Raw genomic sequence first — 27,599 nt, 5'->3', positions numbered from 1 at the left:
ATATTACTTTTGTTTTAAACATATTAATAAATATTTAAATTATTTTTTTATCAATCTTTATTGTGACATCATATAATTAAGATTTTATTTAATTTTTTAAAAAACAACAAAAAGATAATAAAGTAATAACATTTCTCCTTTTATTTTAGACTTTCTTTAGGAAATTTTATCATTTACAGGTTTTCCAATTTAAATTCTCCATTTCTATCTCTCATGAATGTAAACTAATTAAATAAAGTAAAATAATATTTCCAGTTTTAAAATGTGCAAATTTCGTATATTTCATTTTAAAAAAATGTATAAATCTGTGACTCACATGAAAATTTTGTTTTTAATAGTAAGTCTCAATTTTTTTCATAAAAAATGTACAGAATTTACACATTTTAAAACTGTATATAGTATTACTCACAAGCATATTATATTATCATATGTGAGATTCAATTTTTAACTATCATTAAAATTCAAATCCATGATTATGTGAGATTCAATTGTTAAAATCTTATCACATTACTTATTTTTCTTCGTTGAATTAATATATAGTTGGATATAATTAACGATATGGAAAATTCATTTTTTTAACTACCATTAAAATTCAGATCCATGATTATGTGAGATTCAATTGTTAAAATCTTATCGCATTATTTATTTTTCTTCGTTGAATTAATATATAGTTTGATATAACTAATGAGATGGAAAATTGTTATTTAGTACTACAAGAAATCAACTTTTTTCAGTAATTTTATAATCGCTGCAACAAAAAAAAAAAAAGGACGCAAAAAAGGCATTTTTGCGGCAATTCCAAACTCGCTTCTAAAATCACACACAACAGTTTTCCTTACAAAAAAATTGGTAGCAATCTATCGTGGCTTTTATGACGAATTTGTGCATCACAACATAAAAAATAAATTTGGTGACACTGTGATTTTTGTGTGGAAAGGAGCGAAAGGGGCGATTTAGAACTCGCTGAGAAAGAGGCATTCCCAATGAAACTTCATTGCTGCAGCTGAGCTTTTAGTTTTCAAAACTCAGTTGTAGTGATTGACAACTCGCTGGAAAGGAGTCATTCCCAACGAAACTTTATCACTGCAACTGGGTTTTGAAAACCAACAGTTTAGTTGCAACAATATTTTGAAAATGCTAGAAATAGGTATTGTTGGCGATTTTACTACTTTTAGCTACAATAAAAATCGCTGAAATTAGTCTTTCCCAACATTTTTTAACAGAATCATAGTTCGTAATTGTGGCAATATTTTGGACTAATTGGGACGGAAATCTAAACTTTCAGCAATGAATTTTGACTTCCGTTGTAGTTGAGCAGAAGTGAAGAAATAGTACTGGCAAACATGAAGTGAGATGCAAATTATTGGAAAAAGTGAGTATACGTACATACATACATAACATATATATATATATAGTTTGGGTGCAAAGCATAATTAAACATTTGATAGATGAGGAGCAGACATGCATTCTAACTAAATTGTTTTTAATAGAATAAAACTACTACACTGGTCGATCCCTTTGTAAAACCTTGTATCAAATAGTTGATCTGTTTTTTGTAAAGATAAAAGATTTATTGGTTGTTTGAATAGTGAGATGAAATGAGATAATTTTAAATGAAAGTTGAAAATTGAATAAAATTTATTAGAATTTTATTTTTTAATATTATTATTATTATTTTAAAATTTAAAAAAACTGAATTGTTTATTATATTTTATGAGAAAGTTTAAAAAAATTATAATGATGAGATAAAATGAGATAATTTTTCAATCCAATCCCCTTAGTTTCTCTTTATTGATGCTTTTTTTTGTTATGGCCAAATCCCAATTATAATATTGTTGAACGAATCACTGTGGTACTTGGACGATGGTGCGCTGTTTGGAAACTTCATTTATGGCTTTATACAATAATAAAGTGCAAAAAATATAAACAATCGTAGACACAAAGAAATAGGTAGTTCGACACCAACATCTACATCCACTGGACTTGGGAAGGAAAAATAGATGATTTGGATATCCATACAAACTCTCATAATCACTATTTGGGCTCAACCTCGCAATGTTAATTATGGTGGGAGAGGGGACTAGAGAATAAGACTGTTTTGGGAGTTTAGATTATCTCTTATTAGTTTGCTATTATTAACAAACAATTTACTATTATTCATAAATAGTTAAATTCTATTTACAAACCATTTATTACTATTTCTGTGAAGGATATTTCCCCATTGGCGAGCTGAGCGAATTCATATCCTCAAACGTCCCAGGCTCACCTAGGGCGCGTGTGGCCCAACTTTGCTTGTGTAATAGGAGAGGACTCAGGGCCAGCCAACTGGATACATGTCAAGGAGGAGAGGACCGTCCAAATGCCCACGTGTACTACTGTCCACATGCCCTGTAGAAGGTCACGCTGCATTAAATACACAGAGACAACAACAAACAACAATGATGGCTAGAGCCACACATTTGTCCAAGAATTTCAATAGTGGGTGCACTTTCCCCCACTTGTCGCAGGAAGCAGATGTGAAAAGGGGCATGCCAACATTCAATACAGTGGCATGGCCTCTGAGGCAACAGATAGTCGTCTTGCCATGAGCGTGGCATCTAGTATGGCGCATAAACAACTCGATGATAGTAAAGTGGGGACCACCTTAGTTGGGTATATAAACCCACCTTCAGGCTTAGGTAAATGATATTCTTTTTCCTTTTCACAATCTTTGGTTTTGGGTTGTGAAAAGGCTCTCTAAGTCATCTCCTTTCCATACTATACAATTGTATTATACAATAATTTTGATATAGGAGGTGCCACACACACACCTCAAGCTCTCACATGCTATTGTCTTGCATGTTTGTTATGCAAGCCGAGATACGAAACACGTCTTAAACAATTTCATTATTATTAACGAATGATCTAAAGTACTCTTAAACTAGGTAGGACTTCTTGTGTGTAGCCGTGAAGAAGCCCCAATCGCGTCTTGCCCTTTTATGTCTTGGGGATTATTACTATGTCGCCTAGCGGTAACAGCTGGATGTGTTCCCTAGGCCAAATTTTTATTTTTTATTTTTTTCCTTTTCTCCATTTTTTTAAATATTTTAAAAAAATAAAAAATACACCAATATATTAATAATCACTTCTTTAATTACTAAATAAAAATAAATTAAAAAATATATATCTAAGTTATTAAAATGAAGGAACAAAATTACAAGAGATAGTATTATTTTCCTTTCCGTCTTTCTTCTCTTTTTTTATGTCGTCTTTGTCGACTTGTCAATTCACCCATTTCGAGTTATTGCACCGCCACTTTGGTCTAATCCTTTTAGTTTTATGGTGGAGATTAATGATATTCACAATATATTTTATAATATATTTCAAAATATTATTTTAAAATAAGGATATTTTTATAAAATAATATTATTTTTTATAAAATATTTTACAACAATATCATTTATTTTAAAATATTATTGTATAAACTATAGTCAAAAGTATCATTTTTCTTAATTATGATTATCTCAAAACTATATGGCAGGTCTCTAGCTCGTTATCAAAAAAAAAATTGGCAGGTCTCTCTTATCTAATTTTTCTTCTCTCTCTTGACCTGGTCGTAGGCTTTGCTTTCATTCTTTCATGAGACTGGATAATACATTTTGCTTTCATTCTTTCAATCTAACTCGCAAGCCGTAGAAGAACTAAAAACATGTGTCTAGAGAAACTTCCTTCCCACTTCAACAAAGCATGTCATAAAACACATTTCAGACTTCACAAAAATTCTTAAGTTAGATTTTAATATTCATATTTCTCAATATGTTTATAATTTTTTTAATTAAATTGTAATTTTGGACTTATACTCATAATTGTTATTGTTAAGTTTATAATATTGGTTTTATTATAGATTAGAATCTGAAAAATATTAATATTTTTTTGTTGGTAGGTAGTCTTATTATTATTTTTTTTTTTTGAGATATTATGCATATTAATAGATATAGATTTTAATTTTTACGTTAAATGATTTTAATCAGGTCAAATGAGTTATGCGAGTTAGTTCAACTTATTTACAAGTAATGAGTTGAAATGAGTTGTGTCGTGTTAACCCATTCCTAATTAATTATTAAATTGGTCAAAACCGATAACAAGACACGACCCGTTATTTAAATAGGTCATGTTAAGGTTTGAATGTCTAACTCATTTAGGTTAACAAATCGTGTTTGAATTAACCCATATAATCGAATATCTATAACTTGACATGACACAAACACAAACACAAATATCTGCAATCACGAATTATCACCCCTAATCATCCCTAATCACGAGTCTCATTAGATATATTTTTATTTCCCAATTATTTTGTTTCTTTCAATCATTTTTCTTTTTAGGTGATTTGGTTTGGAATAAAAACTAAGGTTAGTTTTGGATATTGAGACGAGAGTTTTTAATTTTATATGAAAGTTTAAATATTATTTTTTAGTATTATTATTATTATTATTTTAGGATTTGAAAAAGTTGAATTGAGATTTTAAAAAGTTGAATTGTTTATTATATTTTAAGTGAAAATTTAAAAAAATTATAATGATAACACAATATAAGAATTTTGTATTTGATCTTACTTACCAAACCTAAGCCTTAATGTTGCATTTGGATGGTTGGACTTTTGAGAGAAGGGTTTGGATTTAGGTCTTTGAAATCTAAATCTTTGTTTGAATCATCTATTAAAATTTAGATTTAACTAGCTAGATTTTAAACTTAAATTTAAAATTACATTAAAAAAAAGGAATTGACAAGGACTTGAAGTCCAAATCTAATTTTAAATCCAAATTCTTCTATCAAACACAATCTAAAAATGCAATTCTTATCCATAGTCTATTGGTGAAACAACCATTATAGAGTTCATGAAAAGTTATAATTCAAGCTGACGTGGATAACGCATAGTCTACACTACTCATGTGATATGAGATAATTTGAATTTTAAGAGAAATTTTAAATTAAAATATTATAAATCAAATCGCATCATTTGATGTAATCTAAACCGCTTGATTTTGCATTGAGTAAAAGTGTCGGTTCATCCATGGCTTAGAGGGGAAGAAAAAAACGAAAAACGTATATGTTTCTGTATATAAATAATATATAAATAGATAGATTATATTGTAATAAGAACAAGAAGATCAGAATCAATCACTATAAACTAAGCTTAAAAATCATTGTCAGAGGTGAGTGGGATTGGGAATATGGGATAAAGATCTGAAAACAATGAGAGGCCATACGGTTATGTTATAAAGGAAAATGATAGATGGTCACATGAGTTTGGCATTTCAATCTTTTTAATATGTCGTGACATCAGTAATCTATGCGCCCGCCAGTATATTCGTTCTTCATATCAAATTTATTTTTCTTTTATTCCAATATTGTAGCTTAGACTGCCACGTTTTGCCTTTTCAGAAATAATCTATATAGTTTTAGAGTGTGTATGTCTCGTACATTCATTTAAAATGAAATAGTGAATTTTTTGTAACTTTTTTTATAATCATGTTTACTTTTGCTCTAATGTACTGTAAGAGATTTGCACTTCCTAAACATATAGCATTATTCTTGATTTTTTTTTTATTAAACAAATCTCTCCTTTAAATTTTTTGCAAAGAATTTATTTATTTATTTTTAAATTTTCATTGTTTAAATTCTGAAACCATCGAAAAGAAATTAGTTCTTTCCTATGATTCTTTAATTTTTATAAATATTTTTTCAATTTTAATGTTTCTTAGTTTTTTTTAAATTAAGTTTTTTTTTTCAAATTTTTATTTATCAACCCAAATAACAGCCGCTTCCCAACGGTACTGTTTGGCCATTAAGATTTCTCATCTCAAATATAAAATTTCTATCTCATCATTATAACTTTTTAAAATCTCCATACAAAATATAATAAACAATTCAACTTTTTCTTAACTTTTTCAAATCCCAAAATAATAATAATATTAAAATATAATATTTTAATTTTTAATCTTAAAACTCAAAATTCTCATATGAAAAATCTCAATGTCCAAGCAGGAGCCTAGTTCGGTTTGGTATCGAGAAATTCTCATCTTAATCTCAAAATTCTCATCTCATCATTATAACTTTCTCATATCCCCATATAAAATATAATAAATAATTTAACTTTTTTAAATCTCAAAAAAATAATAATATTAAAATAAAATATTTTAACATTTCATTTTAAAACTCAAATTTCTCACCTCACAACCAAACTGAACTGTTTAATGTCATCAATGATCCAAGCATACTTTGCCACTTTTATGTGCCACTTCATTGCCTAATCGTCCTACATGTTGAATGCTGCAGCAAGGAAACATCTTCATCAGCTCCTGGATTTCCTTAATCACATTTTCAAGAATAGATCTTGACTCGACACCCAAATTGTTGACAACTTGAACCATGAGTAAAGAATCACTCTCAATCACAGAGTTGGGAATATCCCTGTGTATACATAATTGCAACCCTCTTAGCAAGTAGCTCAATTTATATCGCCTCATTCACTGTAGGCTCCTTCTTGCATGCTATAAACAAAACTTCTCTGGATCCTCATTGCTTCTTTCAGCAAAATCTACTCTCCTTGTCTCAGACAGTTGATCAAAACCATATGATTCCCAACATTGCCTTAAACTGGGACACTCGTACAAAGCATGTAACACATCTTCAGCATCTTCATCACAAAATATGCACTTATCCTCCATCAATACCTGCCTTCTCTTCAAATTATACTTTGTTAAAAGACCATTTTTATAAGCCCTCCACGCAAAGACTCTGACTTTGTGAGGCACTACATCTTCCCCAATCATTTCCATAGCTTCTTCTGTGCTTTTGTATTAGAGGATTCCTCAATGGTGCTATTTAACTTATTTGCAGTTTTAAGAAATAAAAATTCCACACACTCCGTTTGAAAAAAATGAGAGTCCATTAAAAAAATGACTTTTATATGAGCTGCATATTTATTCACTATTTTTAAAGGGAATGTTTGAAATTTACACATTTTAGACTGTAAATATCATTTTTTAAAAATATTAACTAGTTGGGTTTTCTTAATTTTAAATTTGAAATTCTTATCGTTAATAACTCAAAAAAGGTTACGAGTCTAAGCTTGAGGTGCAGATTTGTTCGTGCGCTGAGTTAAAAACAAACAAAAAAAAACGATGGAGGTGCGGGGAATCGAATCCCGTGCCTCTCGCATGCGAAGCGAGCGCTCTACCATATGAGCTACACCCCCATGCCAATGTCTCTTGTCCACTTTTTTTACTCAGCCTCTTAAAGTGCGTTATTTTTTCGTACGACGTTTAAAGGGATTTTCAGAAATTCAGAATAATATAGAAACCAAAAGAGGCATAAATAGAACCTGCTTCCAAGTCAAAGACCGTGGGTCTTGCATCAATCTAAAATGCTCCCCCACATGTCACGCCAAAAATGATTTATTATCAGAGAGAGAGAGAGAGGATTGATAATGTTTGACAACCCAATGATCCTAATTTCAATAGTATATCTAATCCTCTCCGGCTTTTATTTCACTCTGTGTAAGTATTATAATGTACAAGTCTCGTATATATATTTTTTTAAATTAATTAAATTTATAATCTAGTTAAAAAAGTTAATTTTTAATGATATATTTTACTTTTTTTTAAATAAATAGACAGAACTTACATATTTTAAGATTATATATAATATTATTATATATAATAAAAAAAGAAAAATAATATTTATAATTAAAGTATACAAATACTGTTATAAGTATACAAATATTATAGATAGGGTCACTACCAGGGTCTGTTTACTACTTCCAGGGTCTGTTTACTACTTCCAGTCCTATGAATATATCTGACTGTGTTGGGCCTATGAAGATTCAGATTACTGAAGCAATGAATGAGGGATTGATCAGGAGGTTTTCTGAGGATGAAGTGAAAGCAGCAATTTTCCAAATGAATCCTATGAGTTCACCAGGTCCTGATGGCTTCCCAGCTGCTTTTTATCAAACTCATTGGGATACAGTTGGAAGGGAGGTTAGTAGAGCTGTCCTTGAGGTGCTTAATTCTGATGGTGATGTTAGACCAATTAACAGCACCTATATTGTTCTCATTCCTAAGAAGAGAAATGCCAGAAAGGTTGCTGATTTTAGACCAATCTCCCTATGCAATGTCCTCTACAAGATAGTCTCTAAAGTGCTGGCTAACAGGTTGAAAGGGGTATTACAAGAAATTATAGCTCCAACTCAGAGTGTTTTTGTTCCTGGGAGGCTTATTATGGATAATGTGATTGTGGCCTATGAAGCTATGCATACAATGGATAAAAAACTTAGAGGTCGAGAAGGATTTATGGCTCTAAAGCTTGATATGAGCAAGACTTATGATAGAGTGGAGTGGGACTTTTTGCAAGCTGTTATGGTGAAGATGGGGTTTCATTCGGATTGGATAAAGTTAATTCTGAAGTGCATTAACTCAGTAACTTATTCCATTCTTATTAATGGTTCTCCTCAGACCTCTTTCCAAGCTTCAAGGGGTATTAGGCAAGGTGACCCCTTGTCACCTTACTTATTTATCCTATGCTCAGAAGCATTAAGTTCTCTTCTTAATCAAGCTGAGGAATCTAAATTGATCACTGGTATCCCAATAGCCAGTGGTAAAATGTCTATTAACCATTTGTTTTTTACAGATGATAGTTTGTTATTTTGTAAAGCAAATGTGGTGGAATGGAGTCGAATCAAAGAGCTTCTTGGTCTTTATGAACAAGCTTCTGGACAAAGGCTCAATCTGGATAAGACTTCTGTTCACTTTAGCATAAATACCAAGGAGGAGGCTAAGAGTTTCATTCTGAGCATAGCAGGAGTAAGGGCGTCTAATTCCTCTGAAACTTACCTTGGTTTACCTGCCATTATAGGTAGATCAAAAAGGAGAGCTTTCAGCAACATTCTAGATAGGGTGAGAAGCAGAATTAGCAACTGGAAGATGAGGTTCCTTTCTCAAGCTGGGAAGGAAATTTTGCTGAAAGCTGTTATTCAATCTCTTCCTACTTATTGTATGGGAGTGTTTAGACTACCAATTTCTTTACTTAGAGACATTAACAGAGTTATGAAGCAGTACTGGTGGAGTCAACACCAAAGGGAGGGCAGTGTTCATTGGGTCTCATGGAGACAGATGGGAAAGGCCAAGTTTGCTGGAGGATTGGGTTTTCGAGAATTGGGAAGTTTTAATATGGCCTTGCTTGCTAAACAAGGGTTCAGAATCCTTCAAAGACCTGAAGCTTTGGCAAGTAGGATCTTAAAACTAAAATATTTCCCTCACTCCTCCTTTCTTGATTCTAAGATTGGTACTAATCCATCCTACATATGGAGGAGTATTCATGCTGCAAAAAGTCTGGTAGAGGAAGGGTCCTTATGGAGAGTAGGTGATGGTTCTCAGATAAGATTATGGAAAGATAGATGGGTTCCCAAACCATCTTCTTTTCAAATTCAAAGCCCAGTACAGGTACTCGATAGTCATGCTGTTGTTGCTGACTTGATTGACCCTGTTCTAAGGAGTTGGAACTCTCCATTAATTGATACTGTTCTGAGCAGTTCTGAAGCAGAGTTGGTTAAGAAGATTCCTTTAAGCACCTTTAATTGTCCTGATAGAATTATTTGGAGATGCTCAAACAATGGTAGGTTCTCTGTTAAGAGTGCATACCACTTACACATGGAAATGGTTGGAAGGGATAGAGGCAAGGGGTCGAGTTCTAATGTCAATAGGAGAATATGGATCAAGCTGTGGAAGCTGAACATTCCTAATGCAGCAAAAGTTTTTGTCTGGAGAGCTTGTTTAGAATCTTTGCCTACCAAGGAGAATTTGTTTAAAAGGAAAATTGTGGAGTCTTTTGCCTGTCCTTTATGTTTGCTCAACCCAGAAACTGTTGTTCATGTTCTATGGGAGTGCCCTGCAGCTCAGGATGTGTGGAGTGATTTTTCAAGGCAAGTTCAGAAAAGTAGTTTCACTACTTCTAATTTTTTGCAATTGCTTATTTATATGGATGGTTTATTAGAGAAGGAGATGTTGGAAAGGTTTCTAATGACAGCAAAGAAGATATGGCAGAGAAGGAACCGTTTCATTTTTGAAGAGGTCTTCATTCATCCCAAGCAAGTAATGCAGCAGGCTCAACAATTGTTGACAGATTTCCAAGACAGTCAAGTTATTCAGCAGGTCCTCACAGATTCATCTACAAGCAGCAACTTGACTTGGAATCCTCCACCTGCAGGTGTGTACAAGGTTAATTGGGATGCTGCAATAAAGGAAGAAGCTGGCAAAGTTGGAATTGGCATTATCATAAGGGATTTTGAAGGAAGGGTAATTGCATCTAGAAGTTTGCAGAAATTCATGTTCACTGATGCATTCACAGCCGAGACTCAAGGAGCTTTACAAGCAGTATGTTTTGCAAAAGAGATAGGCTTAAGGAGGGTCATCTTAGAAGGGGATGCACTAAGTGTTGTTAAGTCTTTAAAAAATGATTCTGCTGAGTCTCACTATTCAGGTGTTCTGTTATGGGATGCCAAACATATGCTAAATCAATTTGATTATTGGGATGTTGTTCATGTTAAGAGGCAGGTAAATGTGGCTGCACATGTTTTAGCTAAGTATGGGTTAAGTAGTGATGAGGATGAAGTAAGATTGGAGGATAGTCATTTATGTATTCTCCCTTTTATTTGATTGATTATATTGAATAAAGTATTCTTTGATTCAAAAAAAAAAAAAAAAAATATACAAATATTATATATTTCTTTTAAAAATATAAATAAATATAAGATTTATATAAAAAAATTAAATTTTAATAATGAAACCTAACCCTACTCTTTAATATGGTTACACGCAAATCTATCTAACATTATTATATTATATAAAAGCAAAAGACATCACATTGAACTGATGTTCAAATTCACGGACAGATTCAAAGCCCGGAATGCGAATGCGAAACACATTTCGTAGAAAGCAGCTACAAGCAACGAGGAGCCAACCTCTCTCCATGCCCCTTGAGCCGAACAGAAAGACCAAACCTGGCCGTCCTTGATAGTCCTTGAAATCCTCGAAATCTCCATTGAAAAAGAAAGCAGTCCACCAACGGCAGCCTTCTCTCGGCCTTTTTGACGGAATTTTCACACGGAATCTTCCAAGTTTCCAACACCCTTCGCCTTTCAATTAGCTTACCTATAAGCGGGACTTCGAGTCCGTTTATGGTGTTGAATGTCCCCGGAATTTAGTCGACTCAATGTATAACTGAGTTGATTGAATTCTAGCTTGTGGTAGACGATGGCTGCTGAAGCGGAGAAAGTCTATGTTGCAGTCGGAAATGATATCGAAGATGGATTTAGGACCTTGGAGTGGACGCTTAGAAAATGGAATTCTCATCCAATCTCCGTCGTCGTTCTCCATGTAACTGACAACGCCTACCCAGATTTTGTTTACACACCATGTGAGATTACTCATATTTGTTTCAGTTTTCTTTGCGTTTGTGAATTGGTCCGAGATTGACTCTTGTTCGTTTCATGTTTCCGGCTCAGTTGGGAAACTACCTGCAAGTGTTGTATCTGAGGAGAAACTAGAAGTTCTTAAGAAATATGAACGAGAAAAGATTGACAAGTTGCTTTCCAATTATATAACTTTCTGCGGCAAGGTTTCATTCTTTTTTGCTTCTCTGATAGCTTGCCGGGATTTCCTATGTTTTTGCTACATAAAAAAATTAACAATCTTTAACAGTTTTCAGAATTTTCCTTTCGTTCATAGGTAAAGTGTGAGACATTGAAAGTCGAGAAAAATGATGAACCCATACAGAGGCTCATCCTAGATTTGATTTCACGCCTCCAGATAACCAAATTAGTCATGGGGTTCACATTCATTAAGTCCTCGTCGTGGTATGCATTTCTGATTTCGATTTCATGTTTTTATGTTTTGGATATTGCTTGCTGAATTTGCTTTATTTTTTATATGCCATTATTGATTGACCAATCTCTGTTTTTTCTTTCTGGTTTAACCTCAATAGGAAATCAAAGGGCATGATTAGTGGGTCGTTTTTCATTCATCAGCACAAGCCGGATTTTTGTGAGTTTTACATAATTTGTGGAGGAAAGCAGGTGTTTCTTAGAGGACAAACAGATCAGGAAGAAATCATGGAGGACGATCAAGGAGTTACGGTTGCAAGAATGAGAGATAAGTCTTCTCTCAAAAGTTGGGTAGGGAGATTAATGTCCTCCGATCAAACAAATTCCCCAGAAAGAAATTCTCGTCACTCACCCACTTCATCATCAAATTTGGAACCCCCCAGTTCACAAAATCAGTGGGAGATTCATGTCCAAGAAATTGAGAGTTATTTCCAGCAGTTGTTGTCTTCAGATTTGGATGCAGATGATCCTGCCCAGGAGAATGAGAGATTACAGGCTAGCCAAGCAGAATATGAGAACACAGATTCCACCATGGTAACTAAAATATCATAGATAATTTTTTCTTTCGCAATTTGCGGCTGTATTTAATACTGTTCATTCAGCTGCAAGTACTGTTTTTGTTTCGATTCGGGCTAAGGGAGTAGGTTTATGAAAATGATGTTTTTGGCCACCAATTCCATTTTCAATTTCTTTAACACCGACGATTTTTCCCCACCTTCGCTTATCCACTTGGGTTACTCTGCCAGCAGTGTGACAGTGATCATGTATGTGGGCGTGTTTCGAGCGGACCAAGGCCATTTTCCGTGTTCTGTCTCTTTCTAGTTGTCAGTTTCGATACCATTTCATAGTTACATTGATTCTTTACTAAATATATATTGGCATTTTTATCAGAGTCCGGAAGACAAAATCGAATCTCTAAGGAGTAAAATTAGTCAAGCCCAGCAGGAAGTTGAGTTGAAGAGAAAAGAAGCCAAGGACAACATTGAAAGGCATGCAAAAGCCGAACGGGTCATTTCTTTATGCATTCCACGGGTAATACATGCTCCTAGTTGCTATATTTTGAGTGCTTGATTTATCTTGGTTTCTCAGAAAAAACCATGAATCTGTCCTTTCATTTTGATGCAGGTTGAAGAACTTGAAGCTTGGATAAAAGAGGAGGTTAAGAATCGATCAGAGTTGGAGAAAAGATTAGACGCAGAAAAGGAACACATGAACGAAGTAATAATCGACATTGAAGAAAGCAAGAAGAGGCTAAGTTCCATGATACAGCTCCAAACCGAGCTCTCGAACAAGCTGCAGATTTCTACATTGGCAAAGTCACACGCCGAGGCCCAGCTGGAAAACGCAGTGGTGACAAGGGCAGAGATGGTGAGGGAAATCGAGGAATTGCGGAGGCAAAGAGATGTGTTCAATAGGAGGATCGAGTTTTGCAGAGAAAAAGATGCCATCGGAATGGTTTCAAAGCTCAATGGAGTGAGCTGTGGTTATAGAGAGTACACGTCCGTGGAGATCAGATTAGCAACGGATAACTTTTCGGAGAGTAAAAGATTGAAATCTGGAGGGGACTGGACGAATGTGTATAGAGGGCGCATGAAGCATGGCACAGTTGCAATCAAGCTGCTGAGTTCGAGCTGTGAGCTATCCGATGCAGCTTTCCAAGCTAAGGTATTCAACGAGTCTTTATACTAGTTTAAAAGCGTTTCATCTTTTCTCATTGCGTCGTGAAAAATACTTTAGTCATTAAAAAATTATATAAAAATAAATTCACAAACTAACGTGGCGTGATGCAACATATAAGATTGTAAAGTTACTTTTAATTTTGAATAGATCTAACGTATTACGTCAAGCCACATTAGTTTATAAATTTACTTTTATATAATCTTTTTATATCTGTAGCAATTCTCTTTCATTATTATAACTATTTTAAATTTTCACATAGAATATAGTGAACAATTCAATTTTTTTAAATCTTAAAATAATAATATTATAATAATAGTAATGAATAAGATGAGATGAGATAAGATGAGATGTTTTGAATAGTAATGAATAAAATATTATTATAATATAATTTTTTTAATATTAATTTTATATTGAGATTTGAAAAAATTAAATTATTTATTATATTTTATATAAAAATTTAAAAAATTTATAATGATAGATTGAGATGAGATGAGATAAAATTTTTGATTTTAGTTAACCAAGCGGGCGTCTCCTACCACTAACCCTTATTTTTATTGGTTCTAAGACAGTTGATTAATGGTCTTCAGAGTTCAGATTGTTCTATGCTTCCTTTTGTCTTTTTGTTTTTTGTCTTTTTTGTAGCTCTCGATCAGTATGAAACTGGTTGATCAAAGTATGATTAGTTAAAAAACACTTGATTTGAGTTGATTACTCAATTTAATTAATTTTGAATAATTTTCCTATTTTATTTTTGTAAGTATGAATTTAGTAGTGGTCCTTCATAAATCCTTTATAGAAATGAATTACTGATCATTGACTTTCTGTGTTATTTTTAAAATTAATAATTATCCATATTTGATTATTTTAATGAACTACTTTCATTAGAATAGTTGACCCATCCATTTGGTCTAGGTTTTATCTGGTTGAGTCTTATTCACTATCTTAAGGCCGGTTGTCATGCTAGTCAGATATATAAAATATCCAATCTTAGGTAATAATATTCTCTGGCCACAAAAGGATTATACAAAAGTAAACTTATAAACTGATGTAACTTGATGTGGTATGTCAAATTTTAAAATTACTTTTATTATAAAGTAGATCTAACAGATTTCATTAAGCGATATCAATTTATAGGTTAATTTTGTATAATCTTTTTGTGTCTGTAGTAGTTCTCAATTTGTTGAAATATTCCAATTCCCATAGTGTTTTATTTATGGGTTTGACTGAACATTAAAGACTCCCTCTGTTTGTGTAGGTGGATCTACTAGGCCATCTTAGACACCCGCATTTGGTGGCAATGGTTGGCCTGTGCTCAGAGTTAAAATGCCTTGTGTTTGAATACATGCACAATGGCAACTTAAGGGACATCTTATCTCCCTCCATAAGAAGCTCCAGGAGAAGAAATAATCAGATCCTTCAATGGCATGACCGGATCCGCATTGCAACCCAGGTTTGCTCGGGCCTGGGCTTCCTCCATACGGCACAGCCTAGTCCCATGATTCATGGACACCTCACCCCCTCTAACATACTCCTTGATTACCATCATGTGGCAAAGATTAGTGGTTATGGGCTCTCACAAGCCCATAATGAATGCGAGAAGTGGTTGGACATTCGGGCTTTCGGAGCTGTAATGCTACATCTTCTCACCGGGAGAAATTGGGCTGAATTAGTTGAGGATGCACCGACAATGGAAAGGGCAGCCTTGGCTCAGTTTCTGGATGAGATGGTCGTAGATTGGCCGTTGGGTGTGGCGGAGGAGTTTGCAAGCTTAGCAACGAGGTGCTTGTCCGTTAACCGTGAGCCCGAGACAGACGACCTAAGCATCACAAGGGTAATGGAAGAGCTAAATAAGATTAAGAACAAGGCAAATGATGTAATGGAAAGAGGAGAATATGAGGCAGTGATGAATGGAGGTGTTGATGAAGCAGATTCATGCGATGCTCCCAAAGTTTTCCTCTGCCCCATTTTTCAGGTTTTTGCCCTCCTAACCATTTTGGACTTTTTCAAATCAAGTTCATCAGAAAACAAAATAGGCTTAGAAGTTGAGATGAAGTTTAGGCCTAATTTTGATGGGACCTTCTCAAATATCTACTTCAATAGTAGAAAAATGTTCACAAATCCCCTTAATTTATGATTTTTTTAATAAAATTATGTTTTTGGGAGAGATAAAATAAATATATTTTTGGTGTAGGATATAATGAAGAACCCACACGTGGCAGCAGATGGATTTTCGTATGAGCAAGAAGCCATAGAAGAATGGCTGGCAACCGGGCACAATACTTCACCAATGACAAACTTGCGCCTCAAGCACACACAGCTCACCCCTAATCACACTCTCCGTTCACTCATTCAGGATTGGCACAGTAAAAGATCAACAACTCCCTCCCGACCACACTAATCTCTTTTGTATTTGTACCAAACAAAGAGTAAATTAAGTTTTTCTTTTCCTATTTTCTTTTTCTTTTTTGGGTTCCCTCTTGTAATGGGATTGCGATTGGGATTGGGAGTACTCATAAATCTGAAACCTACATGAGAAAATCATCTTTTTAACGGTGGATCTCACTTTATTTTAAAGGAAATATGTAAAATTTACACTTTAAAATTGTATCTAGCATTACTAAAAGCAAAACAAATTTAGGAATCGATGGATAATGTTACATCAATACAGTACGATGGAAGTATAGAATATAACAATTTTATTTTAAAATAAGGATAGAACACAACTGACAACACGGACAATCTTGATAAACTTCCCAAATATAGAAATAGCTAGTAGCTCTTTGAAAGAATGTTTTGATTGTTGATACAATTGGCAGTGAATCCTGTTTGTGTCCATTACAACAGCATTTGACAAGAAGTGAAATTTCAGATTACCTGTAGGAAGAAGACAATGATATGTACAACAATGATATGCATATAGAGCTATCCTATATCTTGGTTTCTGCTGTACCATCTCCAATCACCACTGCTTCCCCAACCCCAAAGAAAAATCCAGGGAGTGGTCTCCAAGCAGAGATATTTCCTAGGTACTTGATTGATAATTCTATTGTGTGCCAATCACACCCCCAAACACTTTGCCCAGCAAAAACACTTGGCAACTTTTCTTGGAAGGGCATAATCTGAGAGAAATGAGGGGTCAGTTGCAATTTCTTCTGCCCGTGACCATATATATACCCCCCTTTCTTGTCGGCTGCCGGGGACAGTGTTGTCCAATACGAATGCCACCAGCAGTGTCACCACCATGTTCATAGACATAAGTGCGTTTAATGCAAAATCAAGCTGAAACATATCCAATGAGGAAGATGATGGATCAGCTCTTCTTTCTCATCAGAAAAGAGGGAAACAAAAAAATAAATGAATGCTTACCACAAAACTCTCTCTCTCTCCCCCTCCCCGTGTGTTTCTTCCACAAAAACCATTGTTTTGTCACATATATAGAATCCTTTGGATGCATTGTAGAAGTCTTCTATTAAAATAAGGATTTCTTTTTTGGTTAAAAACAATTAGATCGTTAGGGAAAAGAACTTCTTGTGGCACTTCCCATTCTACCTGGGCAATCCAATATCAAGTGGGCATAAATTTTTTTCCTACTTATGGGACATTATACTTGATGTTAGTACTTTGAAACTAATGAAGTTATTTATTTAACATAACTCTAGGATTTCAAAGATGGCTTTCATTCATATAATCACTTTTAAGGGTTGTAAATAAATAAGATTACTCGACAAGCTATTCGAGATCTATACAACCAAACTCAAATCTGGCTTGGTTTGTTTATCAAATGAGTCATTACTAAACACAAAATTATGACAGATTATTAATTAATACAAGCTGTATAAAACTAAATTCAACTTTATAAGCTCATATAATTTGGTATTTATTTATTTTTTATAATTTAACTTTAGAATATCTTAAATACATCAAAACATAAAGGGAAAACATAGTCCTAAGACAAGACATCATGCTTAAACTCTTGTGAATATAATCATTCATATATATATATGGACTGTCAACATAATACCCACACTTTTGACATTGCAAGATTGATTTGTGAGATAGATTTAAAAGTAAATCCTCTTGCAAATCTAATCATGCCATTTAACTAGTGTGGAGGTGCATTCTCCATACCTGCTTGCAAGTAGGACTCATATATAAACTACAAAAATTATCACAAAAAAGTAGAGTTGGTTTGTTAAAATTTGTAGATAGGTTATATTATATAATAGAATTAAACTACTTTGTCAAATTTAGTTAGCTAGTGAACGAGTTTGAGCTTCAACGAACCATTTGTAACATAAAATATAAACTTGGAAATAAGACCAAATTCGACTCATGTTCGATTAAAAATTAAATAAATAGGGTTTGACCACACACTACTCATTCGAACATGTGTCGTTTACACTGCTAATCAAACTCTGAACAGAATTTTCTCTCTTTTTCCTTTTGAAGGGTAAGCTGACTCAATTGACTACACTCTAAATGCTGAGCATTATAGTTCCATTAGAACCAAAAGGAAAAAGAGCGACTTACTTGTTTACTGCCAGTGTGGATTGGCCCATTTGAAGCTGCAGCATAAGCAACAAAATAACTTGGCAGTATCAATCTGGATTCAGGTTGATACTGTTGAAAATAGGCAGGGATAGATAAACCAAGGAACAATGACACACCAACTATAGTAATGTTTCTAAAACTTGCTGTCTGACTATATTGCAAAGTTGATAGACCCAAGGCCACAATAAGGGCCCACATGAAGCACAGTACGGAAGCAGCCAATGCCTGCGGTATAGAGGCAAGAAGTGCACCCACTTTTCCTACCAAATACAAGTGAAGAGATCAATGCAATTAATCCAAATTAAAATACAAAATAAAGTAATAACGGATACATGATAATAAGCAAGGTAAATGTCGACAGAGAGGATAAAAAAATCCATTCTGGATATGGAGACTCTTATACTTTATCTCAGCTATCAAACCTGATAGATTGGCTTGGATGTGTTCTGGTCTCTCCTGATTAAGGTCTAACCCACACATTTACCCACACATTTATATACATATCATGCCAATCTGTAGGCCTCATGAGGATGTACCTGTGGGAGGATTTCAGCCTCAATCATGGGTTTTTTTTCATTGGATAAGTTTATGATGCCTTACCTACAAATGAGAAGAGGATCAAGAAAACTGCCCCAACTTCCACCGCCCTTCTACTTGCCACCTTTGTTATGTTTATTGTATGAACATTTTCGGTCAAGGTTGATGACCCGGTTCCAGAGCCCCAAAGTCCAGCCAATATGCTACAGAAGCCCTCCATTGCAATTCCTCTACTTACGATTCCTGGAGTTGGAGGCTTTGAATTAACTCGCAGAGAAGCAGAGTGATATGTTCCAACCTGGTTTGGTTTGTTGCACCATTTGCATCAGTGTATTAAAAATAATTCCATCTTTATGTTTATTTAGTTCCCTATAAAGAAATATTTCCTAAACATAAGAATGGAGACTTTGCATCCTCCATTTTTATACTTTCTTCAGTAAATGAAGTCACATGAGTTTCGTGACATCAGGAAGTCATGCATCATTTGGCACTTCCAAATTCCCCTACAAGAGATGGATTTCAATTGTAGCACTATTATAGAATGGTGAGAAATCCATACTATGTTTGAGACTATTATATTTGCAGAAAAAATGCCCTTTTCCCCATCAACCCCCAAAGAAATAAATTTGAGTGCACTTGCATTGTAAACTACTAACCGAATCCACTGATGTGACCAACGAAACAATAATCATGATCATGGAAGTCCTTAAATGGAAAATGGGGATACCCCACTGAAAAGGGTAGGGAATTCTGACCCATGCAGCAGCTCTCCATGCATTTGAAACATCAGTTCTGCAATGCTTCATGGTGTATGCATGCTTTCTACACACATCGATTAAGATGTTGGAACTGGGTATATCTGGGCTGCAGCCTTTGTAATTGTAAGCTCCACCAGCTGTCAAGAAGAATGCATAGGTCCATATAAGCATGATGCTCAGTGGAACCTGCAATGTTTGATATAGTTCTGTAAGATTAATTGAGTAATAACCATGATCACCCAAACACATTTGCCTTATCAACTAAAAAAAAATAGAAAAGAACAACATAACTTTTACAAAAGGCTTCAATTGGAGGCACGAATTGGTTAGGTTTCAGCACTGCATTTAAAATCATCATCATGAAGTGGACTAATCAATCTTTTGGTAGAATGCATTGTGCCATAGTAGGTTTCTCTAATTCTCTTGATGTAGCTAGAACCATAGTAGGCAACCATCTAAGACTAAAGCCTTATTCGGAACTTGTACTAGAGCCAGAGCCACTCAATCTTTGAAAGCAATCCCTATTTACAGGATTTACATCTCTACACTTTGTTGAGAAAGTACACCAAACTGCTACAGTCTACAATTCCTCTTCCTTCATGCCTAGAAAACTCAATAAATAGAACGATCTAATATAAGAATCTCGGTCAACATTCAATGGATGTATGGAAGGAAAGACCATGCTGTGGCAGTTTTAACCTGGTTTATTTGGACAAGAAAAAATATAACGATGTTCTTATTAAAATTGTCCTGATTTGGTTGGCATATCTCTTCTAGACCCCACTCCCCAACCCATTAAAAAGGGAAAAGCTCACAAATTTACCTCTTTGTTTGTCATTATAATTGATTACAACTGCATACACTTATTTCTACTCTTGGTTGGGGCAAGGTACACCAAATTACTCAGTCTCCAATTCCTATTTCTTTCATGCTAAGGAAACTCGATTAAGATTGATCTAAAATGGGAATTTTAGTCAACCTTCAACAGGATACATGAGAAGAAAGACCATGCTCATGGCAGTTCTAAACTCTACAACTAAAATTGTCCTGATTCAGCTGAAGTGCATCTCCCAGGACCATGAATCGAAGATGGAGGTCAAGACTTCACTTTCCAATACTTTCCTCCTTTGGACAGCTTCTATAGACTTCAATGGGCCTAATTTCCATGATTTTCTTGTTTATTTTTCTCTTTATAGATTTTTTGTACATGGATTGCATATTTTGCTTTTAAATGAGATTTTTATTACTTGTCAAAAAGATCTCCTAACTTGCCATGATAAAAGGTAAGAAGCATACCGCATAAATCCGAAATACACGGTTCCCAAATATGGATATTCCACGAAGGTACTGAAAAGACAGTAAAAGTGCAACAGTAAGTGGTTTGAATACTTTGCAAAAACCATTTAAATGATTAAGAAGAAACAAACACATCTTCATTATAATCACTATCGTGAAAATATCTAAGGTAGAACTCCGTACTATATGGGCCTCCTTCGAAATGAAAAACCTAAATTCATAATAACTGCTCGAAAATCACTTACCAGGGCAAATACAAGAAGCAAGAGTATCTGTGGAATGCTGATTTCCACACAACTACCAGCTTGTGCAAACCCATAGCTAAAAAAGGCTAGACCTACGGCAGCAACAGTTGGTGCCACCACAATTGGGTTAATCAACCTGAAACGTATTCTTAGTTATATGAATAATTTGGCAGCTTTCATTTTTCAAATTTTCTATTTACTGCGATCACATGGAATCATTAGAACTATGAATGGACTGAGATATTTGCCCAAGTGAAAAGGAAGTTGAACATGGAAGACTACATCTTAACAAGTGTGTATTACGTGCTCATTAGTGGAGTATGACAGAACTCAAGAGTGGTAGAACTGATGTAATCAAGAATGTGGATTACATTTTTCACAATACTTTTGAAAAATGTTTTTAAACAAGCATCAAATTTTGGGACAGTGACAACGAAGATGCCCTTTGATTTACCTTAAAAGAAGGGACATCAAACCACTGAACCCCAAAATGCTCTGAAATATTGAACCAACAATTATTGCCCCTTGCAGTTCCCTCATTATGTGCCTGAATTTCTGCAGTAAATGATAAATTGAAACTAAAGGATGACTGACATCCAAATGGAAAACATAGAGACATCCATTCATCTGATTCTTCGATTTGCAAATAAGCTTGCTATTATTTTTTTTTTTAAAAAAAAAAAAAGAAGAAGAAGAAAAGAAAAGAAAAGAAAAGAAAAGCATCAATGTATTGCTTCAACAGAAAAATCATCTCGGTGATGCCTAGTCATTCATATCCAACTAGAAAGGTTACATATCATCACGAGTGCCCTGGACATTTTTGTCCTAAAACTCATGGGAAGTAAAAATGTCATATAAACGCCAAACTTTTATCTGGAATTAAAAATGATCAGGGCGTTCCTTGCAAAGCTATAAAAGCTTACAGCTGATTGAATGATACGTTTAATGGTTATTATGAACTTACATGTTCTGTAAGATTTCGATACTCCCGAGCATTCATGACTACTAACGCTGGGGCCAGATATACAAATGAGCTCCCTTGAACTAAAGGAAGTCGGGTTCCAAAGTAGGAGTGCAGTATTGTAGTAATACCAGAAACCAGCAGCATCGTTGAAATCACAGTAGCAGTATCCTTCTGTCATGGTTTATGCAGACATAAGTACCATCGACCTATTAAATTGGGGAATAGACGTTAAAGGAACAGTAAATGCTTACATCCGTTCCGCCCATGGCCGGTACAATTATCAAGGGGATGAATATTAGTGAACCAGCCAAAGATAAATAGTGCTGCAGACCATAATATACCGACGGTGCTGCAATTAAATAACCGGATTAGAAGCAGAAAATGGTACTCAATTCTAGCAAGTCACTCCATAAGGATTCAAGTACCCCAGCTCAAGTCTTCCAAAGATGTCAAACGGGAGAGAACAGTTTTCTGGCTACATAAAGAAGAACACACGCACGCACGCACTCGCGCGCGCGCGCGCACACACACACACAGAGACCATTAGCCAATGCATGCCTTACTCCAAAACTTCGGTGTAATCTATATACAACCATTTCAACCCAAAAGAAAGGCATCGAGTTAGCGAAAATACGAACCAAAACCAGGATTCTCTCTGATCCCATAATTCATTCCCGACAGCCTTTGCCACCCTCCTTGAGAGAGTTCTTCACCATAAGCAACATCGATTTTCTCATCTATTTCAAATACACCATCCTCTTTCTTTGGCTCAGCGACTGGAGCAACTTCCGGGACTTCGTTTCTGTGCCCATTCCCATTGGCAATTCCATGCGCATTCCCATTCCGACTCCCACTTGCATTCAGACCAACTTTCCTCTCATGGAATTTTGTCTCGTCCCTGGTCCTCCTCCTCTGATTCTCATTCTTCCCAGTTCCATCCCTCTCATTCTTCCCCACAGGTTCGATTTCAATCCCTCGGTTGGGCCTGGTCCGGCCCAGAACCGGATCGATCTCTATTTTCGGCGACGTCTCGCCGTTTCCAGAGTCAAGGCCGTTCTCCAAATCAAACAAAGCACTATCATTCTTTTCATTGGCACTAGTCTCAGTGCCCCCAGAATAATCAGAGACAAAGCCAGTCCTCTTGGCCCAAGATCTCAGTTCATTGGGGTTGTGATCGAATCTTGGCACAAACGGCTCGATCTTTGGATTTGGAAGCACAGAGCCAAGTCTAGTGGTAACACCACCCTTCACTCTCTCGGCCTTACCAAGGGAGTCTGAGCTCGACCCAGGTTCCATTTGAATTCTTCCTCAAATGGGAACCAGCTTTCCACGAAAATTAACCAGAGGAGCAAAGAATTAAACCCACTTCGTCCCTTACAAGAGAACAGAGCTAAAACATAAAAAAGAAATTAGAAAACAGGGAAAAAAAGTGTTCTTTGAAAGAGTGAAAGACAGATCAGAGTAGAAGCAAAGCAAAGACGGGATTGTTTAGCAAAGGTATCAATGAGAGAGAAGCATCATTACATTTTATGATTTGGCAACTGCTAATGGCAGCTGGTGGGAGGGGGAATTGTGCGAGTGAATGAGAGCAACTTCTTGAGGAATCTTTTCAATATTTTCTCGTCTTTTTCACCTTACTACCGTTCGCCAGTTGCTATCAGTTGGAGCTTTCAGAATTAAGATGCTGTCAAATTAGTGCAGAAAAAGGGTCCCAAGGGTCCCTGTTTTTGTTTTTGGCTGTTGAAGATCAAAATTGAGAAACAAAAACAAAAAACAAAAGAAATATCTGATCAATCTTCTTCTATCTTCAAGAAGAAGATGCCAGAATTTTATGTTTAAACTTTATCCTCTCTTTTTTTGAAGGCTTTTATCCTTATCTTTTTCTTTCCGTACTCCATGGAGCGGTTCTGAGTGGAAATGTATAGAAAGGGCTTTCTTTCATTTTAAGATTATCTCGTGGAAGATAGCATGAGTGTGTGCGCAAGAAAAGTGGAAAAGAGAATCGATTAGGAGTTAGGGAGGGAGAGGACTTGCGTGTTAGGGACAATTGATTGTGGAGAAATAGATTAAGGCACTATTTGGGTTATATAAAATTTTCATCTTATTATTATAATTTTTTTAAATATTTATATAAAATATAATAAATAATTTAACTTTTTTTTATTTTTTTAAATCTTAAAATAATAATAATATTAAAATTTAATATTTTAATATTTAATCTTAAAATTTAAAATTGTTATATCAGAATTTTTAGTAACCAAGCAAAACCTTAATATTCCGTCCAAAGATGCTGCCACGTCCACATAGAGACACCACCGAAGGTAACCACCGAAAAGGCAAAACAAAATTTCTTTTTTTTTTTTCATTTTTTATATGTATTTTTTAAATATATTTAATATCAAAACAATTTCTGTCCCAACACAACTTTTCATAAGCTTAATACACCAAGATTATACAGGTTTTGTTACCTTTCACATAACATTTAAAAGCACACCCCACTGAGTTTATTGAAATAGATCTAAATTATAATCTTTTATTTTTATATTTATTTTTTTCTTTGATCATGTTGCCCAGATGACTAACACAAGAGGGGGAGTGAATTGAGTTGTATTAAAAAAATAACAATTATAAATCAAATATATAATATAAAATATAAACAAAATATGAAATAACAATAAATATAAAGAGTAAGGGTAAGAGAGAAGCAAACTCAGTATGTTAACAAGGTTCGGCCCCACTGCCGTCCTCGCCTCAAGCTACCCCTTGAGGATTCCCAAATTCACTATTCAACCTCCTTCAGGTGGAGATAGAAACCTATTACACCTTTGAACAACACCGCTACAAATGATCCGTGTAGAACACCCTCTACACTTGCAATCACCTTACACGTGGTGATTCAACTATTCTCCGTGTAGAATACTTTCTACACGCACAAGGGTTATACACACCCTTTTTCTGATACAAAAGCTAATAGTGGGTAGGTTATCAGAAAACACTCCTCAATGAGTGAAATAAGAACAATACAGCGCAAACTATATCTTTCAAAATGAATAAGGATTAAGGCTCAATACTTAAAGAAGAGAAAATGAAAGGTTTGAATGAATGTTGTATGCTCTTGGTGTTGTGAATGTGAAGCTCTCAAATGATCTATTTATAGGCATATGAGACTTCATATTCAAATTTAAAAAGATTCACATGTCAAAGACAACGTCATTCACATTTTCAAAAAATTCAAATAAAAGGTTCTTCTTTTTCAATTGTTAAAGACAACATCATTCACTTTAAAAAAAAATCAAACCTAATCTTTTACTTTTGGAATATGACAAAAGGAGCACACTTTCTTTTTTCAAAAAATTCAAACCTAATCTTTTACTTTTTGCATATGACAAAATGAGTACACTTTACTTTTCAAATTTTTCAAACAAAATCATTTACCTTTTGTATAAGTCTAAAAAAGCATCAATCACTTTTGAAAATATTCAAATAAAACATGCACATGTGAAAGATGACAATCAATCATCTTTAATATTTTCAAAATTCAACCCTTTAATCAAGGCATGCACATGCAAAATATGACAATTAATCATCTTTCAAAATTTTCAAATTTAATTTTCAAAAATATTCATGCACATGTGGAAAATGTATTTTAATGCTTTATGATAAAATATTAATTTTGAGCATTAATCCTAATTTCGAATTTTAAGAGATTTACAACATTATTCTATGACTTTAATGTGAACTTGTTTCCTTCTTGCTCATGCTTGGTTCTTTGATGTGTTTGATTCCATTATGTGAACAACTTGAGCTTGAAACTCATTTATTCTTTGAATTCATTTGTTATCATCAAAATCCATGTGTAGATTTATAATCACATGAAACTTGAAACCTTGGGTTCAACAATCTCCCCCTTTTTGATGATGAAAAATACTTGATAGAACTTGAAATCTGTATTAATACTTAAGCTCCCTCTGAAAATATGCGTTAGTTTTTCAAGTAAATGTATAAATATAATTCCAAGCATATATAACAAGTTTAGCAATTTAAACAATGTTAATGTTCTAGTATAAAACTTCTCCCCTTTTTGGCATCATTAAAAAGGATCGGCAGCAAGTAAATAGACTGAAGAAAATAATGCGTTTAATAGTCACTGTAGATAGTTGAAAAAGGAGCCATCCGTGACACGACAAATGCTGCAAAGTCTCGAGGCCTAACTCTATGAATTTAGTGCAGCTGGAGATTTAAATAATCGCCTGATGTTGTTGACAAATGTGATTGAAGGCAGTTGCTATAAAAAAATGATCATTTTCATCTATCGGATGCCAAAAAAATAATCACTTCTTGACTTGAGTTCTGTTTTTCCACAACGATAGAATGGCTGAGCAATTCTCTTCCACTAATGTTCCAGACTTGAATCAGGAACCCTTGACGCATCAATCATCAATCTTCTCTCCTGAGACTGTCAATACCATGATAGAAGCAGAGAACCGTTTTTCTAGTAAGGCTGATTCTGAGATTATTGCAGAATCAAGAATGCTCAGTAGTCAATATGCTGCCTCTGTTATGATCATGTCTCGGAGGTTAATGGCAAGGGTGAGTGAGATTGATCATCTTAACATGCAAATATTTGAATTACGACAGAAGCTTGCTAATAAGGATAATGAGAATAAAAGGCTAAAGCAAGAAAACCAAGAGTTGAAAAAATTTGCAGATTGGTATGCTCATGATCTGCAACCACGAATAAAGGAGCTGGAACGAGAAAGAGTTCAGATACAAGGTCAACATCGGCAGATAACAACAGAGGTTCATCGTTTACTAGAAAAATAGGGACAATCTACTGTTAATCTCGTTGGCTTAGTAAGAAAACTTTTGACAATGTGTGTCCAGCATATCTTGTATTTTTTTTGACTAAATAAGATTTGAAGAGACAATAGTTTGTCTTATTCTTTATACTATCTCTATAAAATCAATCCTGAAGTTCATCCAATCCGCGTCAAGTTTTCATCTCATCTCTATAACTTATCTGCATTCCTTCAACATTCTCGTTTTAAGCCTTCTATTCTTTTCTCAATGGTTCATTCTTCTAACATTTCTCTATATCCATCCATGAGGCATTCTACATCTCAACCTCCTGTTCTTTCTGCAGTTGCCATTGGTGTCATGTTGCAGCAAGAAAATAATAATCTGACTAATAAGTCAGATTCTGATGCTATTTATGACTTGGTGAGTCTTGGGACTCGCTACTCTTCCTCTATTGTTGCTTTTTCTCAACGGCTACAAGCCAAAAATCACGAAGTTGAAAAGCTCAAAGAACAAATTGTTGTACTTCAATGAATTGATCAAGAGTCTCACACAAGGAAAAGAATCATTCGGCAGAAGAATAAACAGTTGAAATCTTTATTAGATTCTTCATTCCGCTTGCCGGTTCTCATGGATAAGAATGACATGATATTGTATGAAGAGAATGAGCGTCTCAAACATGAGGCTAAGAATCTCAAGTTTATGTAAAAATATTTAAAAAATCTATCTCTATTTTTATTGACTCTGTTGATTCTTTTGGAGATGATTGAAAGCGTGCACATAAGCACACACTAAACATAATATCTGGTCTACTGGCTGTTAAATATAATAAGCTACCAATCATACCT

The 27,599-nt window shown here is 34.5% G+C and overlaps 2 protein-coding genes and 1 non-coding gene across 4 annotated transcripts; 1 reads left to right on the top strand and 2 right to left on the bottom strand.

The window, feature by feature from the left end:
* Positions 1 to 7,167: 7,167 nt before the first annotated feature.
* TRNAA-CGC lies at positions 7,168 to 7,240 on the bottom strand. Its single transcript has one exon. It is a non-coding gene; the product is annotated as a tRNA-Ala (tRNA).
* A 3,671-nt stretch (positions 7,241 to 10,911) lies between these two features.
* LOC122318048 (putative U-box domain-containing protein 50) lies at positions 10,912 to 16,153 on the top strand. Its single transcript, XM_043135175.1, has 8 exons — positions 10,912 to 11,457; positions 11,546 to 11,658; positions 11,769 to 11,896; positions 12,025 to 12,457; positions 12,815 to 12,955; positions 13,049 to 13,588; positions 14,859 to 15,575; positions 15,795 to 16,153. Exons 1-8 carry the CDS (start codon positions 11,295 to 11,297, stop codon positions 15,999 to 16,001), a joined length of 2,442 nt encoding a protein of 813 aa, XP_042991109.1. The 5' UTR covers positions 10,912 to 11,294; the 3' UTR covers positions 16,002 to 16,153.
* Positions 16,154 to 16,344: 191 nt separating this feature from the next.
* LOC122318049 (nucleobase-ascorbate transporter 11-like) lies at positions 16,345 to 23,887 on the bottom strand. 2 transcript variants are annotated; one of them, XM_043135177.1, is made up of 11 exons: positions 23,479 to 23,887; positions 22,593 to 23,344; positions 22,206 to 22,303; positions 21,955 to 22,125; positions 21,445 to 21,545; positions 20,991 to 21,126; positions 20,746 to 20,796; positions 19,447 to 19,635; positions 18,755 to 18,989; positions 18,134 to 18,414; positions 16,345 to 16,882 (listed from the first exon to the last, which is right to left on the bottom strand). In XM_043135177.1, the coding sequence occupies exons 2-11, from the start codon at positions 23,248 to 23,250 to the stop codon at positions 16,661 to 16,663; spliced, it is 2,142 nt and encodes a 713-aa protein (XP_042991111.1). In that variant the 5' UTR covers positions 23,251 to 23,344; positions 23,479 to 23,887; the 3' UTR covers positions 16,345 to 16,660. The 2 variants fall into 2 exon arrangements, with proteins under 2 accessions (XP_042991111.1, XP_042991110.1); XM_043135176.1 differs by having other exon boundaries at positions 19,348 to 19,635; positions 23,479 to 23,884.
* Between the last annotated feature and the right edge of the window lie 3,712 nt (positions 23,888 to 27,599).

The sequence above is a fragment of the Carya illinoinensis genome, chromosome 8 (assembly GCF_018687715.1).
Source record: "Carya illinoinensis cultivar Pawnee chromosome 8, C.illinoinensisPawnee_v1, whole genome shotgun sequence".
Taxonomy (NCBI): Eukaryota; Viridiplantae; Streptophyta; class Magnoliopsida; order Fagales; family Juglandaceae; genus Carya; species Carya illinoinensis.
This window is presented reverse-complemented; position numbering and strand designations above follow the sequence as displayed.

Bases quoted from the DNA above. Each gene is read 5' to 3' on its own strand.
- LOC122318048 (XM_043135175.1), top strand. From the start codon at position 11,295: ATGGCTGCTGAAGCGGAGAAAGTCTATGTTGCAGTCGGAAATGATATC. The intron at 11,458-11,545 runs GTGAGATTACTC...TTTCCGGCTCAG, and splicing joins AGATTTTGTTTACACACCAT to TTGGGAAACTACCTGCAAGT. The intron at 11,897-12,024 runs GTATGCATTTCT...TAACCTCAATAG, and splicing joins TTCATTAAGTCCTCGTCGTG to GAAATCAAAGGGCATGATTA.
- LOC122318049 (XM_043135176.1), bottom strand. From the start codon at position 23,250: ATGGAACCTGGGTCGAGCTCAGACTCCCTTGGTAAGGCCGAGAGAGTG. The intron at 22,126-22,205 runs GTAAGCATTTAC...AAACCATGACAG, and splicing joins CGGCCATGGGCGGAACGGAT to AAGGATACTGCTACTGTGAT. The intron at 20,797-20,990 runs GTAAGTGATTTT...CTGTCTTTTCAG, and splicing joins TGCTTCTTGTATTTGCCCTG to TACCTTCGTGGAATATCCAT.